Source organism: Eleginops maclovinus, chromosome 14, assembly GCF_036324505.1.
Source record: "Eleginops maclovinus isolate JMC-PN-2008 ecotype Puerto Natales chromosome 14, JC_Emac_rtc_rv5, whole genome shotgun sequence".
Lineage (NCBI taxonomy): Eukaryota > Metazoa > Chordata > Actinopteri > Perciformes > Eleginopidae > Eleginops > Eleginops maclovinus.
Window position 1 is genome coordinate 3387339 of NC_086362.1, and position 13001 is coordinate 3400339.

The 13001-nt window shown below is 42.7% G+C and overlaps 1 protein-coding gene across 8 annotated transcripts in view; it reads right to left on the minus strand.

The window, feature by feature from the left end:
- The window catches only part of si:ch211-200p22.4 (phosphatidylinositol-binding clathrin assembly protein), a 68824-nt gene continuing 55823 nt past the window's right edge, over window positions 1–13001 (minus strand). For 4 of the 8 annotated variants that reach the window (XM_063900370.1, XM_063900366.1, XM_063900369.1 and 1 more), the window contains 6 exons: window positions 11987–12127; window positions 11535–11565; window positions 10943–11075; window positions 6003–6059; window positions 5356–5532; window positions 1–4843 (listed from right to left, as the gene is read on the minus strand). In XM_063900370.1, coding sequence (XP_063756440.1) covers window positions 4829–4843; window positions 5356–5532; window positions 6003–6059; window positions 10943–11075; window positions 11535–11565; window positions 11987–12127 — 554 coding nt within the window. In that variant the 3' untranslated portion in view covers window positions 1–4828. Of the gene's footprint in view, window positions 4844–5355; window positions 5533–6002; window positions 6060–10942; window positions 11091–11534; window positions 11566–11986; window positions 12128–13001 lie in introns of all 8 variants that reach the window. The other 4 variants (XM_063900365.1, XM_063900368.1, XM_063900363.1 and 1 more) reach the window with 2 other exon arrangements.

Here is a 13001-nt window from a genome sequence, read left to right on the forward strand (position 1 = left end):
TTCAGGAATGGAAAATGACTTTTTATTTCTTCCAAAAAAAAGAGAGAAAACAGATCCCTAGAATAAACAAATATACTGCTGTAAAATAAAAGCCTGTGATTTTTTTTTTGTGTCAACTGTAACATTTGTTTGCCTTTCCATGCTTGATACAATCCATATAATTCTGCTTTAAATAAATAGAAAAAATGTACAAAGAGATGGGGGGTGGGGGTGGGGGATCGGGGAGGGGGGGGAGACAGAGAAGCGAGGGAGACAGATTAAAAGTTGTACTCATTTGGCATCATTGAGAATTCATGGCTGATCCTGAAAACCTGCATCGTCTGTCTGTTGAGCCCGTCCCCTCTGAGGAGTAATCATACCTATATACTGCTGTAATAATGCTAATATCTTTCCAAAAAAATAAAGAGTAAATTAAAAAATAATGCAGTTTTGCAGATTATGAGAGTATGTGTTTAAGCTCTGTGTTGTGTGTGTGTATGTGTGTGTGTTTCTTTATATACAGAATAGTGAGGCAGCAATCCGAGGGTTTCTTACCAAAAAACACAGATGTAGAAAAAACAGAACGTGCACAAGAAGAGATCTTTGATTCAACACACCGACTCACGGACAAAAATGCATCTGTTAAACAGCCTCTCTCTTTGTTTCGGTTCAGGGTTTTTTTTTGTTGGTTGCAACGCATTAGGCGACCACTAGAGGGCGCCACGTCGAGAACCCGAAGTCTGTGCTGCGAGTAACAAGTGTGACATCTTTGGGAGAAGTAACACAAAAAAGTTTGGCGCTCCGTTTTTTTTGCTACAGTGGCTCGTTTAGCGACCGAACGAACATCGGTCAGGATTCAGTCCCTGTCGTGGACGGCAAACAAACTAGTCAAGAAATTTTGATCAATAATCGCCCCGTCGCCTTGTTCCTGGGGCGCTTGACAAGAACCATTTAACACGGGGACAATAAGAGGAGGGAATTTATCTTCATCATCACCATCACTGTCATGCTTTTTCAGAAAAAGGACAACGAACATCGACACAACCATGCACTCCCCAGAAATGGCTCGCTGCTCTCCGAATGTTTGATACACTTGGCCTTAAGAGCGGAGAGCGGACGTTTTACTATGACATCATCCGTGTTTCCTTCCCCACCTTGATTCATGCTACAACAATGCAGAGAGGTGGTAGCAGCTTTTAGAGAGGAACCACGATCCCAAACGGACCAGGTTGACATCAAAAAAGAAACAGTGGTTGTCCTGGGAAACTGTAACTGTGAGAAAGTCTGGATTTTAAAAGGGAGGGAGAGGCCGAAAAACGAGCCCGCATGCTCGGCCAAAACCCCTCCCTTGATAAATACTGAACCTTATTAACTATGTTATAAATCCGTGATGATTACTGGCACTTACATAGACCCTAAGGAGACCAGCCAGTACCATTTACGAGACTCAGAAACCACAGTCGTCTCCACGCTCTGTAGCCGACGAACACTTCGAAAACCACTCGAGACAAACAGACAAATCTCATCGGAACAGGCTGGACTTTACCATGCAGACGTTTAGAAAACAGAAAGGAGATAAGAACCCCAAAAGCAGATTTGGATTGAAAAGGTCAAAGAGTCAAACGAATTTGAGTCGGGTATTTCCCCGGCACTGAATTCACTGTCCTTCACAGCAACCCAAACTCTGAGAAGGAAATTAGAATACATCAGGAGTCGACCGACCCGATATGAATTATTGTCTCTAAGATCCAGGGCGGTGATGATCTGATTCTGGATCAGAGCCACACGGCCGCTAACAGCTTCTCTTTCTCAAGTGCCAACTCCCAAATGTCCCTGAAAATGAAGAGCCGTGATTAGAGCTCATCTTTAGTGCTAACATCGATTAAGATAATTGTTTAATGAGAGTCCAACTTGGAAGCCAATTAGCCTTATAACTGCTTAGGACACCCGAGATTCTGGTTGATAAACGCCAGAAAGTGCAACTTTTTAAAATCTGTTTTGTCTTTTACTTCCCGGGTGATTTCCTTTTACTCTTGCCAAACCTTTAAAAGTGGCTAGTTAAACAGACAAAGTATAAAACCGCTGCTTAAATCAAAATGAAAGCATTGAGTGTTTCCCATTTCCAATCCGACTGGCTTTAGGTCTTTCCCGAAATCCAACAAAGTCTCCAACTTTCGTCGCTAAAAACCTGGATATGCAAGAATCCGATTGGCTGCTCGCGTTCAACAGTCCAATCAGAGACAGTTTGTAGGCTGCTGACATCATAACGAGAGGCGAAGATGGTCAATGTTGTCGATATATAAAAACAAAGAAAGATGAGGACCTTATCTTAACCAGACACCGGAGCGATGCTAACAGCGAGGAGAAGAATAGCGCCACTCAAAGCGAACCACAAAGCCTGAGAGCCTCCGAAAGGTCTACAGCTAAAAGACAAGAGACACCAAGAGAGATACTAGAGCTATAGATACTAGGGCGGAGGGAGGAGGATACTATGAGAGGCTAAGCTAACACAAGACTGCGACAAGAAGCGTCTAAGAGCAATATCTATCCAACAGTGATGGGAGGGAGCGGACAATCTAGACAGGAAGTGGTTATTATTACTTTCTTTTTTACATATCTACACATAGCAAACAGTGACGGAGCAGGCCAAAGAAGCATTCTAGAGATAGAGCAACTAGACAAGAGTTGAGAGACTGAAGCTGTGAAGATGAGGAACTATCACTGGGATGCTGGACGCTGGATGGATCGGGATGGGACTACAAAAAGTTTCAAGTTTAGAATGGCAGGAAAAAACAACTTTTTGTTTACCCGCCAAAAGTGGCCGGTAGATTAGAACACACGTGTTATTGTAAAACCTCAAACGATTTTCTACAAACTTCAAATCTCTTTCTCAGCTTTCTCTCACACACCAGGAGGGTCTTGGGACAGCTCCTCCCGCGGCAGGTTAGTCACTTCAGTGCAACATTTTTGCAACAAAACTTTGATTTTACAAAAACAAAAAGAAAGCACATTTTGTGTCAAACTCGCTGGCTCAAATTTGGCTCGAAAATCTGACACAATTAGACCCTCAGAAATAGCCCTCAATGGAAAACAAACACGCACAAACAATGCATTATAAAGACCAACAGTGGAACTCGTGGTGACGGTTGCTTCGGCCGAACAATGGTTAGATTTGAGCGAGGGTGATGCCAAAAGTTCAGTGTTGTTTCGGCTCTCGGTGCAGACGGAGTTGCACTTAAAAGCCGCTCACTTTGATTCAGTGCAATTTGAACTCGATTCAATCAAATGAATCCCTCACTCAGTGCTGCTATCATCAAGAATTGGAACATAATAAGGTGTAGCGAATGAAAAAGCTTATTTTAGAAGCCTCTGAAGTCTGAAATCTTGTTGGTCAGGTGATGAGGACATGACAGATACACACGGATCAACCAGGTGTGCTAACCGGCAGCTAACGATGCTAATAAAAAATGTGCAGTTGCTTTAGAGTAAAAAATACAATCAAATGTGTTTTATTTGACTTTTTACTGAGCGTTACGGGAGCCAAAAGTGTGTCAAGATAAAAGTGTAACACTGTTTCCTTCTCTTCTGGAAAGAGGAATGATTTGTAGACCAAAATATGTCAAGTCATGTGTGTTTTGTTAGCAATTACGCTAACTGACAATTTGAGAGATTTGTTTCCCCTCTTTAATAACTTTTTATTTTATTAAATAGGTAAAATAACATACAAACGAGTTGAGTTGATAGACTGAAGCACAGAGAGTAATTGTGCTTGCTAGCGCTAGCACGTAGCAGGCAGGCTAAGGTGTTAGCAGTTAGCCTGCCAGCTAAAGTAGTCCTGTTAGGATTTACCACTCCACCGTGCTTATAAATCCACACATTTCTCAGTAAAGCAGGGATGAATTTTTGCTGCATCACTCTTGCGTGGCCAGGCTTTAAGAGTTTTGGTTCCCAGATAATTTAGACGGCTCAGCTAACGTGTTATCACCGCTAATCCCGGTCGCTCTGTGTGTATCTGTGGTTTCAGGAGGAGACAAACAATGCCGTATGAGTAACAAAGACCTAAGCTTAACAACCCATAACAACAAACGCTCCGACTACTATTAACAAATGGTTCGACAAATTGCTGTACAAGCCCCGATAACATTCAGGAGAGGCTGCAGAAGAAAAATACAAAGATATTCCCCAACAGAGCGGAAATCACGGGAGAAGATTTGCGTCTAAAATCCGCCGCTGATTGGACCGTCGTGGATACAGACAGCGAACAAAGGCGATGGAGAGGAGGCCGTTGTGAAGGCATTGTCTGAAACAACTGCACACACACACACACACACACACACACACACACACACACACATGTCCTCCCTTAAGTGCTCCCAGGTTGCCGTTGCAGGCGGACAGTAACCCAGAAAGGACCGAATAGCACCAGTATGAAATAAAGCTAATCCTGACTCTCTCAGAGGTAGGATGACCCTCTTCTCTACGCCGCCATCTTCCTTCACATCTATCTCTCTCATCCCTGTTCCCTCTCCTGAAGCAATCACTCCATCGATATGATTTTAAAAACACAAAATAGACAGAAAGAAGCCACACACACACACACACGCACATTCAAGAAGTTGTTTCAGACAATGACCAGCCAGGATGACCAGCCAGGATGACACCCCCCTCCCCGACACATCCCTCCATCGCTGGTGTTCCCCTCCTCGTTTTCTTATTTGTTGTCTGTCTGTCTCTTAGTCGTTTTGAGCTCGTTCCCATCGTTCCCCCGTCCATCGGATCGTTTTCCTCGTGTGTTTTCTTCTGCTGTTTGTTTGTCGCTTTTTGGCACTCTGCTTCCCCCCTGACTGGATTACATAAACTGCATCTGGAGGGGGGGGGGGCGGGGAGAGAGAGAAGTAATATCAATAAATAGAGAAACTGCTTATTTAGGTCACTTTACACATGCATTGAAAAATGAGTTTAGCACACAGCGTGGAAAGCAAGGGTTTAAATGCACTAAAACAGGTCAATAAATAGCTTTAAAACACACTAAACAATATATAAATATCTACCTATCTATCTAAGCTTACATCTGGGATAACTTTTCATATTAAATAACTTTTACACATGCACCTATACAACATTTTAACACTTAATTTTCCAATTAACATCAACAAATCTATACCAAATGCTACCAATAATAATATATTAAATGACATCAGCTATAGTGCGTCATACAATCACTTTTGTCTGCACATTATCTGTCACATTGCATTAATAACAAATAAAAAAGGTCATCTAAAGTCATCTTATTGCATGTGACCTGATAAGGAATGCAACAATTTATTCATCACATTACTTAGAAAACATGCTGCGTTTCCTGCCTTTATTAAATACCTTTTCGGTTGCAAACGAGTCGTTTTGTGTGTATGAATGCACGAGTACAGGATAGCTGACCTGGGCTCCGGGCATGGGTGCAAAGGGGTTTGTGGGTCTGAGGACCGGCTGGTTGTACATCATCGGCTGAGGAGCCATCACTTGTACCCCGCCCATCTGACCCATCTGGGGAGGGACCTGCAGAGAGGGAAGGACGGGAGACACAAAAATGAAGATCAGAGGATGCGAGAGAGAGCAATGATGCAAGGAAAACTATAAATAAGCAAATGGAAATTGTCCAGTTGAGCAGCTACTTTGGGATATTCAATATGATCTGAACCAGAGATAAAGCCAATACTTGGTAAACTGATGAAAAGCGAGGAATCGTACTGAATTAACTGAATAGTTTAGGAAGTAAAATCGCAGAATAATAGCTGTTTTGGTTTTCTAAAATGTGAGGATGGTCTCTCCTTTTTCTCAGATTTAAAACTCTGGACCGAAAGGTATCTTAAGTTGTCATATTTAGCTTTCAGAACTTTATTTTGTTGCTTTTTTCTGACATTTTCCAGATGAAATGATGGTAAAAGAAGGTTAAAAGAAGGACATTTGTTGTAAGCATTTTCTGCATGTATGAAAGTGTTCTATTGTTTATGCACCCATGCACGTACCATTCCATACACAGGCACTTGCGGTGTGGTCATGGGAAAAGCCATGGGGGCTGGAGCCTGTAGGAAAAGCAGAAACAAAGTCAACTTAAAAAGCAGGTGGAAAAATCACACCTGGGTCACATATTGTTGGCCTGCAATTTTGGAAAACTACCATGGTACAAAAGGCTTAAAAACAATGCGAGGAGAAGACGTTCAACGCCTATAAAGTGTGCACATCAGGAGCGCAACAACGCAGCGTGCAGCCGAGGCACTTGGAGGGATCCCACTGGGAGCAATCATTACAGCTGCTTTAAAAAAAAAGGGGGTGGGGGGGGGTGGCTCAATAGGACAGCGTTTAGCCTGGCCCTCATCACTCCACCAATCAAATCCACTCCGGCTGAATGGGCCTCAAATTCAACGTGAAATCTGAAGCCGTCGTTTTTACAACCCACGCACATCCTCCCTTCGAACAAAAGCTGCCGATTTCTGCTCCACAAATTGGCAATTCATACGGCGCGAGGGTTTGGAAGGTGCATTACGGAGGGGTGAATGCACGGGAGGAAAATCAGTTTATGGAAGCGGGGATGCAGAGGCAGGGCGCGACAATCCATCACACGTACCGGAGTATTAATATTAACAGATGTGAGATGAGATTTGTATCGCCTGAGGGGATTTCAGGCTGACAGCTTCTTTAAAATATAGCAAATAAGGATTTGAGCTGGATTTGGGTTTACCTGCAAGCATTCAGGATAACACCAGCGTGATTTCCGCCCCCCCTGCCATATGTAAGTGTGCAGGGTTCGCTGCAGTCAGGTCGTCCCGCTCACCCCGGAAGTGGCGGGCTCCCACTGTTTTCAGGGAAAGCCATTAAAAAAAAACAGCTTGCAGAAACACGCCGCTGCCTTCACAAACCCAATCCATCACAGTAAATGAGACAACTGAGGCATGTTTCCTTTAACGCGGCTTTATGACGCCTCAATCATTGCGGAGGTATTAGAAGCACTCCCACTCTGCCACAGCTGAGGGGCTGGAACAGTGCACAGAAATGGATGGAATATCTACAACAGGCATGAATTATCCATGTGAAACCATATATTACTACGCAGTCTTACCTAATATGTTGAATTGCATAAATCAAATGTAATAAAAGTGTATTTTTTACGTGGAATAATCAAACCTGCACTAGTGTTACCCTTTAATTGCTACTTCTGCAATGGCAATAACAATAAGTAGCTTTTCACGCTGCTTGATCTTTAAAAAACGCCTGTATAAAATCAGTGTTTTAGTTTTCAATGTGCAAAACTCTTCATAAAAAGGCCAATCTCAAACTACGTCACACGATCAGATGCTGCATAATGGCACCAGCTTTAACGCATATTATTAAACATAAAGATGAGCGCGTCAGTGAAGTGTTTCCAAGCACCAACACCTTTTCTTTAACGCCCATTTAAAAGGACAAAGGAATTGATTTGATTACAGGCATCAATCATTTGTTTAGTGCCTGTTAATTGAGGTTCGTCGCCTCGAATAAAAACATCTGTGTGGTCGATCCAAAGCAGAAGAGGTAAACCCAGCCTTCCTGCTACTTATTTTTCATATTGGAGCCATTGAAAGCGGGCCAAATGAGCCAATTAGCATGTTGCTATGTGTTCTTTAATGCACAGATGACTGGCGGTGGTTTACTTTGATGCTAGAGCTACATCTTTGTATTCCCTCTAAACGGTTTCAGCCGTAACATCATGTCTGTTTGTTCACATTCGACTGAGTTATTGACTTTTATTGCCACTGAGAATTCGCTTAACTCAGCATCTTTTCTGATGTCTCTGCCTCTAGGTCTTTTTGAGTGTCTATATGTACAGTCTGTTTAGATTCTGGTGCTTAAAGTGATATTGAAATGAAGCTGGGATGTATTTAAAGCATATTGTTACCTCATTTAGGACAGGTTTTGAGTGTAAGGCCATAATTAACACATTTTGAAAGCCAAAGTTTAAAGAAAAGGGAGGACAGGAAGTGGTATCTTGCTCAAAGCGATGAATCAAGAGGCCTGTGGTCGGGTCAGGTGAACAGTGAGCTGATCTCAGCAGGGAATCAATGTGATCGATCGGGCGCTGCCTTTTAATTCCTGCCTCCAGGGAGCAGCTGATCATAACCATTGATCAACCCGATCCAATCAGAGCCGAAAGACTTGGCTTTTACCCGTCAGATTCCTCACTGAGCGGCTCGTTTTTTGAAGCCGCGATGAAAGAAATACCTGGCTGTACTTTCATGTGCACCTGAAGCATGATTTATTTAGCAAACCATCTGTCTCCGAGTCTGACTGGGCTGTCTTTCTAGTGAAAAATGACAGAGGGGCATCACTTTATTTTTAAAGCATGACAAGAAGAGGGAGAAACGGAGCAGGTGAGACGCTGTTTATGCACCGCTACTCCTCCTCTATGTTTGTCCATCTGTCTCCTCGCCCAGCTTTCACGCTTTACATTCACGTGTTGGTCTGCATCCGTCTTCTAATGCTCACCCTGCGTCTCCCTTCACCAGTGTTTTCATTAAAATCTGTCCTTTCTACATCTTTAATCCTGACTTCCAGAGCTGAACTTTTGCCGTCTCCTTCTTTAAAAAAGGCAGCTCTCTTCTTGCTAAGCTTCCTCTGACCTCACACGACCCGCATGTTTAAGTGAAGGTAAAGAAGGGAGGAGGGCTTTGCAGGATTTCTGCATGCAATCTGAAGCGAGGGCCGGCTTTAGCGGGGGAGTCTCAGGTGTGGAAGTTTCACTCATCATGCATGATACTTGATTTATCCGCTGCTGTGCTACCTGTGAGGTGTTATATATCACTGCCACGTGACTTATAAATCATGTCTGGGCTCATGGAGGTCATGTTTCGTGGTTTGAAAGATGCGTATATTGACAAAAAAAAGCTTTTTCAGGGACAATAATGAGCAGCTCCTTTAAAGAGGCCCTGTTGTGCTCATTTTTGTGGTTGATATTTGTATTTGGTGCCTCTACTGTGACTTGTTTCCATGCTGCTCTGGTCCGTATTTACGCCGTGTTTCTAGTCGACTGAAAATAAACTGCAGTGCATGTTTATTGCAATAGTCCCTGATGTTTTTTTTTATAGTTTTTGAACAAATATGAAGGTTGATAGCACGGAGGAATAAAAGAGAAAACAAAGAACACATTTAAAAGGTTTTAAATCCACAGGCAGTATTTTATTACTAAAAGTCCTTGTTATTTTTCTCATTCAAAGGGAATTTGTTGACAATAAGAAAAATAAATCAGCAGCATTTCAAAGATTAAGTAGAAAGAAGCACCTTGTCTGACTTCCTGTTATCTCACGGTTTGCTTAATGCTTGCATAACTAGCGCCGTTAGCCTTTAGCACGGGTTATTAGAGGAGACTTGGCAAGAACAAAATGGACTTTAATGAAGAAAATTGTCTCAGAAAAAGAAAAGGAGACAGAAAGACAGCAAGAGGGAGATTAAAAGCACATTACATGAGTCATATAGAGGCAATTTAGACTTACTGAACAGGGATAAGTACTTACATAACTAGTATAGAACATTCCATTCTGCAGCGGGACGCAACAAGGAAAAGGAGACAAAAGACGGAGAGAGAAAGGTAGACAGAAGGAGAGGAAGAGAAGAAAATGAGGAGATGATGAAAGAGGGAGGCGTTAAAAGGTATGAGGAATGACGAAATGTGAAAGAAAAGGAATAAGGAGAAGACGTGACACGAGAGAGAACAATGAGGGTAAAAAGAAAGGGATAAGGAAAGAGTAGGAAAGATGCACGACCAACAAAAGTATGAGAGGTCAGAATACGGACGGCCAGATGTCAAAGGTAGTGTGTCGAAAAACAGGAGGAACAGATGACACCGCGAAACGATGAACCGAGCGAAGACGGGAAGGAAGACGAGTGCATGACGGTGCAAAAACAAAAGGAAGAAATGCACGAAGAGGACGAGTGGGACAGGAAGGAGAGAGGAGAGGCGGTGACAGCAGGGGTGAAGGGGGGAGAGAGAGAAGAGAAAGGACCAACAGGAGAGAGAGAGAGAGAGAGAGAGAGAGAGAGAGAGTGGGAGAGAAGTCAAAAAAAGCAAAAGAGAGGAAGAGAGGAAGCGGAGGGTTAGTGACAGTTTGTCCTCGTCAGCCAAAAGTGCTGTCCAGAGATCAGGAGGACAATCAGGGGCTGCCAAGATCAACACACACACACACACACACACACACACACACACACACACACACAAACTTTGGACCTGGTCTTTTAATAGCGAGGTGTCTGCGAGATGGATTGAGAAACAGGCAACACTTCTCGTGAGTTATTCAACATTCAAACTAAATATTTAAACTAATGAACAGCACGTTCTGTTTTTGAGGACATGTGGTGTTTGTTAAGTTAGGTTAGATGTTGCGTAAGGACATGTTACCATTGACAGATCCTAGCTAGCTAAGGCATTTCCAGGACCCACAGACCTCTAAATGGATCTTTTTTTAAGGATAACTCAATCATCTTTTATAGTTGTGAGCATCATTAATGGGAACTTGGAAAATGAAGAACAAGAAACATGAGCATTTAGACATCAGATTCGACTGTAAACAACCAGAAGAACACGGATTATCTGTTATTTGTAGGGAATTAATACCAATGATTCTTCACTGCTCAGCAAACGTGTGTCAAAATGCACCAGGAGGACAGCATGTTTGTTTGCCTTCATTTTCTTTCTGGCTTATGTTCTGGAAGATAGTCTAACTGCTCCTGTTTTTGGACCTGCATTGTCCAGAATGTAGCTGTTCATACCAGATTTTTGCAGTTACCATGTTAGGTTTAACGCCATTATCACTGACAGTAATGGGGACTCAAACCTCATCCAAATCTGATGTTTTGCAGGACTTTCTGACACCTTGATGGATCAATTTCATGCAAACTCTCAGATCCCAAAACTCTGTGTGTGTTTCCGTCCCCTTACCACGTGTTGTACAGGCATGGGCTGTGGAGCCATGGGCCCCGGACCCCACTGTGTGGTCGACATGGTCTTATTGTGCCAGTTGTGTCCCCCGGTCAGCTTCTTCTCCCCCGGCTGGTTCCACTGCATCTCTGGCCTGTAGAGGGACGAGCAGCGCAACAAAACAAACACGGCGTCAGGATCTTTCTGTTCTGCAACCTGAGGCGCATTCAGAGCAGCAAAATCACGTCTCGGAAGATCAAAAATGCAATGGTTTTTGCTCGATTTACTTAGAGATTCTTCTTTCTTTTATTTTTGAGGCGCATTGTGAATTTTAAAGACAAACATGAATGTGAATGTGTATCTGTGTGCAGCGGTGTGTTACATTTAGCAGTCTGAAGAAGCACTTTGTCACAAACTTAATCAGTTAAATGCAACTGGATACTTCATAATAAATTAGATTTGGACGTTTAGTAGCACAAGTTGCATGTTGGCAGACTATAGCTGTCGACCGCAGCTTTAAGTATAACAGAGAGGACGATTTGTTTTGTCAGGAGATAAATCCTCTAGACCACAGCACAACATCCAGAGGTAACATCACAGCAGAGATACTTACTTCTTGGCTGGGGTCCCACCGAACTGCAGATCTGAGGGAGGGGGGAGCAGAAACACAGAGATAGTTGAAAAAGAGAAAATATAAGATCAGTATTTCTGCTTTAAAATCTATTCGCCCTCCAATTATACATCATTTTCTTATGAAACATCTTCTTTTCATTAGTTTGTAACACTCAGATGTGTGAACTTCTTCAGAAAGAGACGTTCTGATTAACGTAATGGTTTGTTTTTTAAAAGAAAATGTTGTAATGTAAGAGAGAAAAGTATTGAAAGTGTCTTTATAACATTTAATAGGAGCGATTTCATAAGAAATATGCTGAAAAGGTGTGTATGCACGCACTCAAGGACAGGCATTTCAAGAGTTGGATTACATAAATGTTCAACAAATAAAATACTCAAGTCCCCCCCCCTCCCCCCCGCGTGCTACTAGTGTGCATGCATCTCGACACTCACTGCCCACGAGGTTGGCCAGAGAGGAGTCGAGGTCATTGGCTAGCAGCTTCCCTCCATGATGGATGGCCATTTGAGGAGGAGGAAGAGGTGCGTTATGTGTGGGCATCGTAGGCTTCAACAGGTCGCCCAGAGCATCGAAACCTGGAGGAGAAATGAACTTATAAGTGCGAGTAAATCACTTTTGAAAAGTGCATTGCTGATAAGAGAGCCTGGTAAAGCACCACAGAGAGAGAGAGTAGATGTTAGTACAGCACACAGGCGCATAGAGAAGCAGTAAGGAGCAAACATATCAGACTATTCCACATGTGTTTAATCCAAACTCGGACAGGAAGGCCTTGGCGAAAAACTCAAACACTGTAAAAAAGTAAGGAACAGATAACAATGTGTGTTTCTGCTTGATGTTAGCAGCTTAGCTTAATAGCAAACATAGTCATTGAGCTATTCTACAATATTTTGAGGGGCTACAGGACTGGAAATACCAAATATAATACCAATACATTACTGTATATTAAATAGTGAGGTACAGTTAGCACCTCTGTCCAGCACTTTTAGATTTGGCAAATTACTCGTGGCTAAGTTAGCGCTATGTTTGCTTAAAGTTCCCTTGAAAATGCTACCTATTACCTATTGCTATTATGACTTGCATATTTACACATTTCCTGTTCTTGATAAAAGAGCAGGGGGCGGGGCTTCATGTGCGATCAAACTAATCAAACTGCAGCAAGAACGAGGAAAAGGAAAGCTGGAAATGAGGAAAGTTTGAGAGCAGAAGGAACTTATTTCAAAAGGCAATAAATATGAAATCTAATGAGAGCCGACTCGACTTTCTGCCTAATTTACCAAACTTTTCACTCGCATTTCGACCGCTTTAATGAAGCCGTGCTGGACGGTTTTTGATCTGAGAAAATTGCTGAGCTGTGCCTCCTTAATGCGAACCATCAAATCTCTCTGCTAGCCTCGCTGTTAATTGAATTTGTCCTGCTCTATTTTTAGCATTTACCTACTTCCTGTTTAA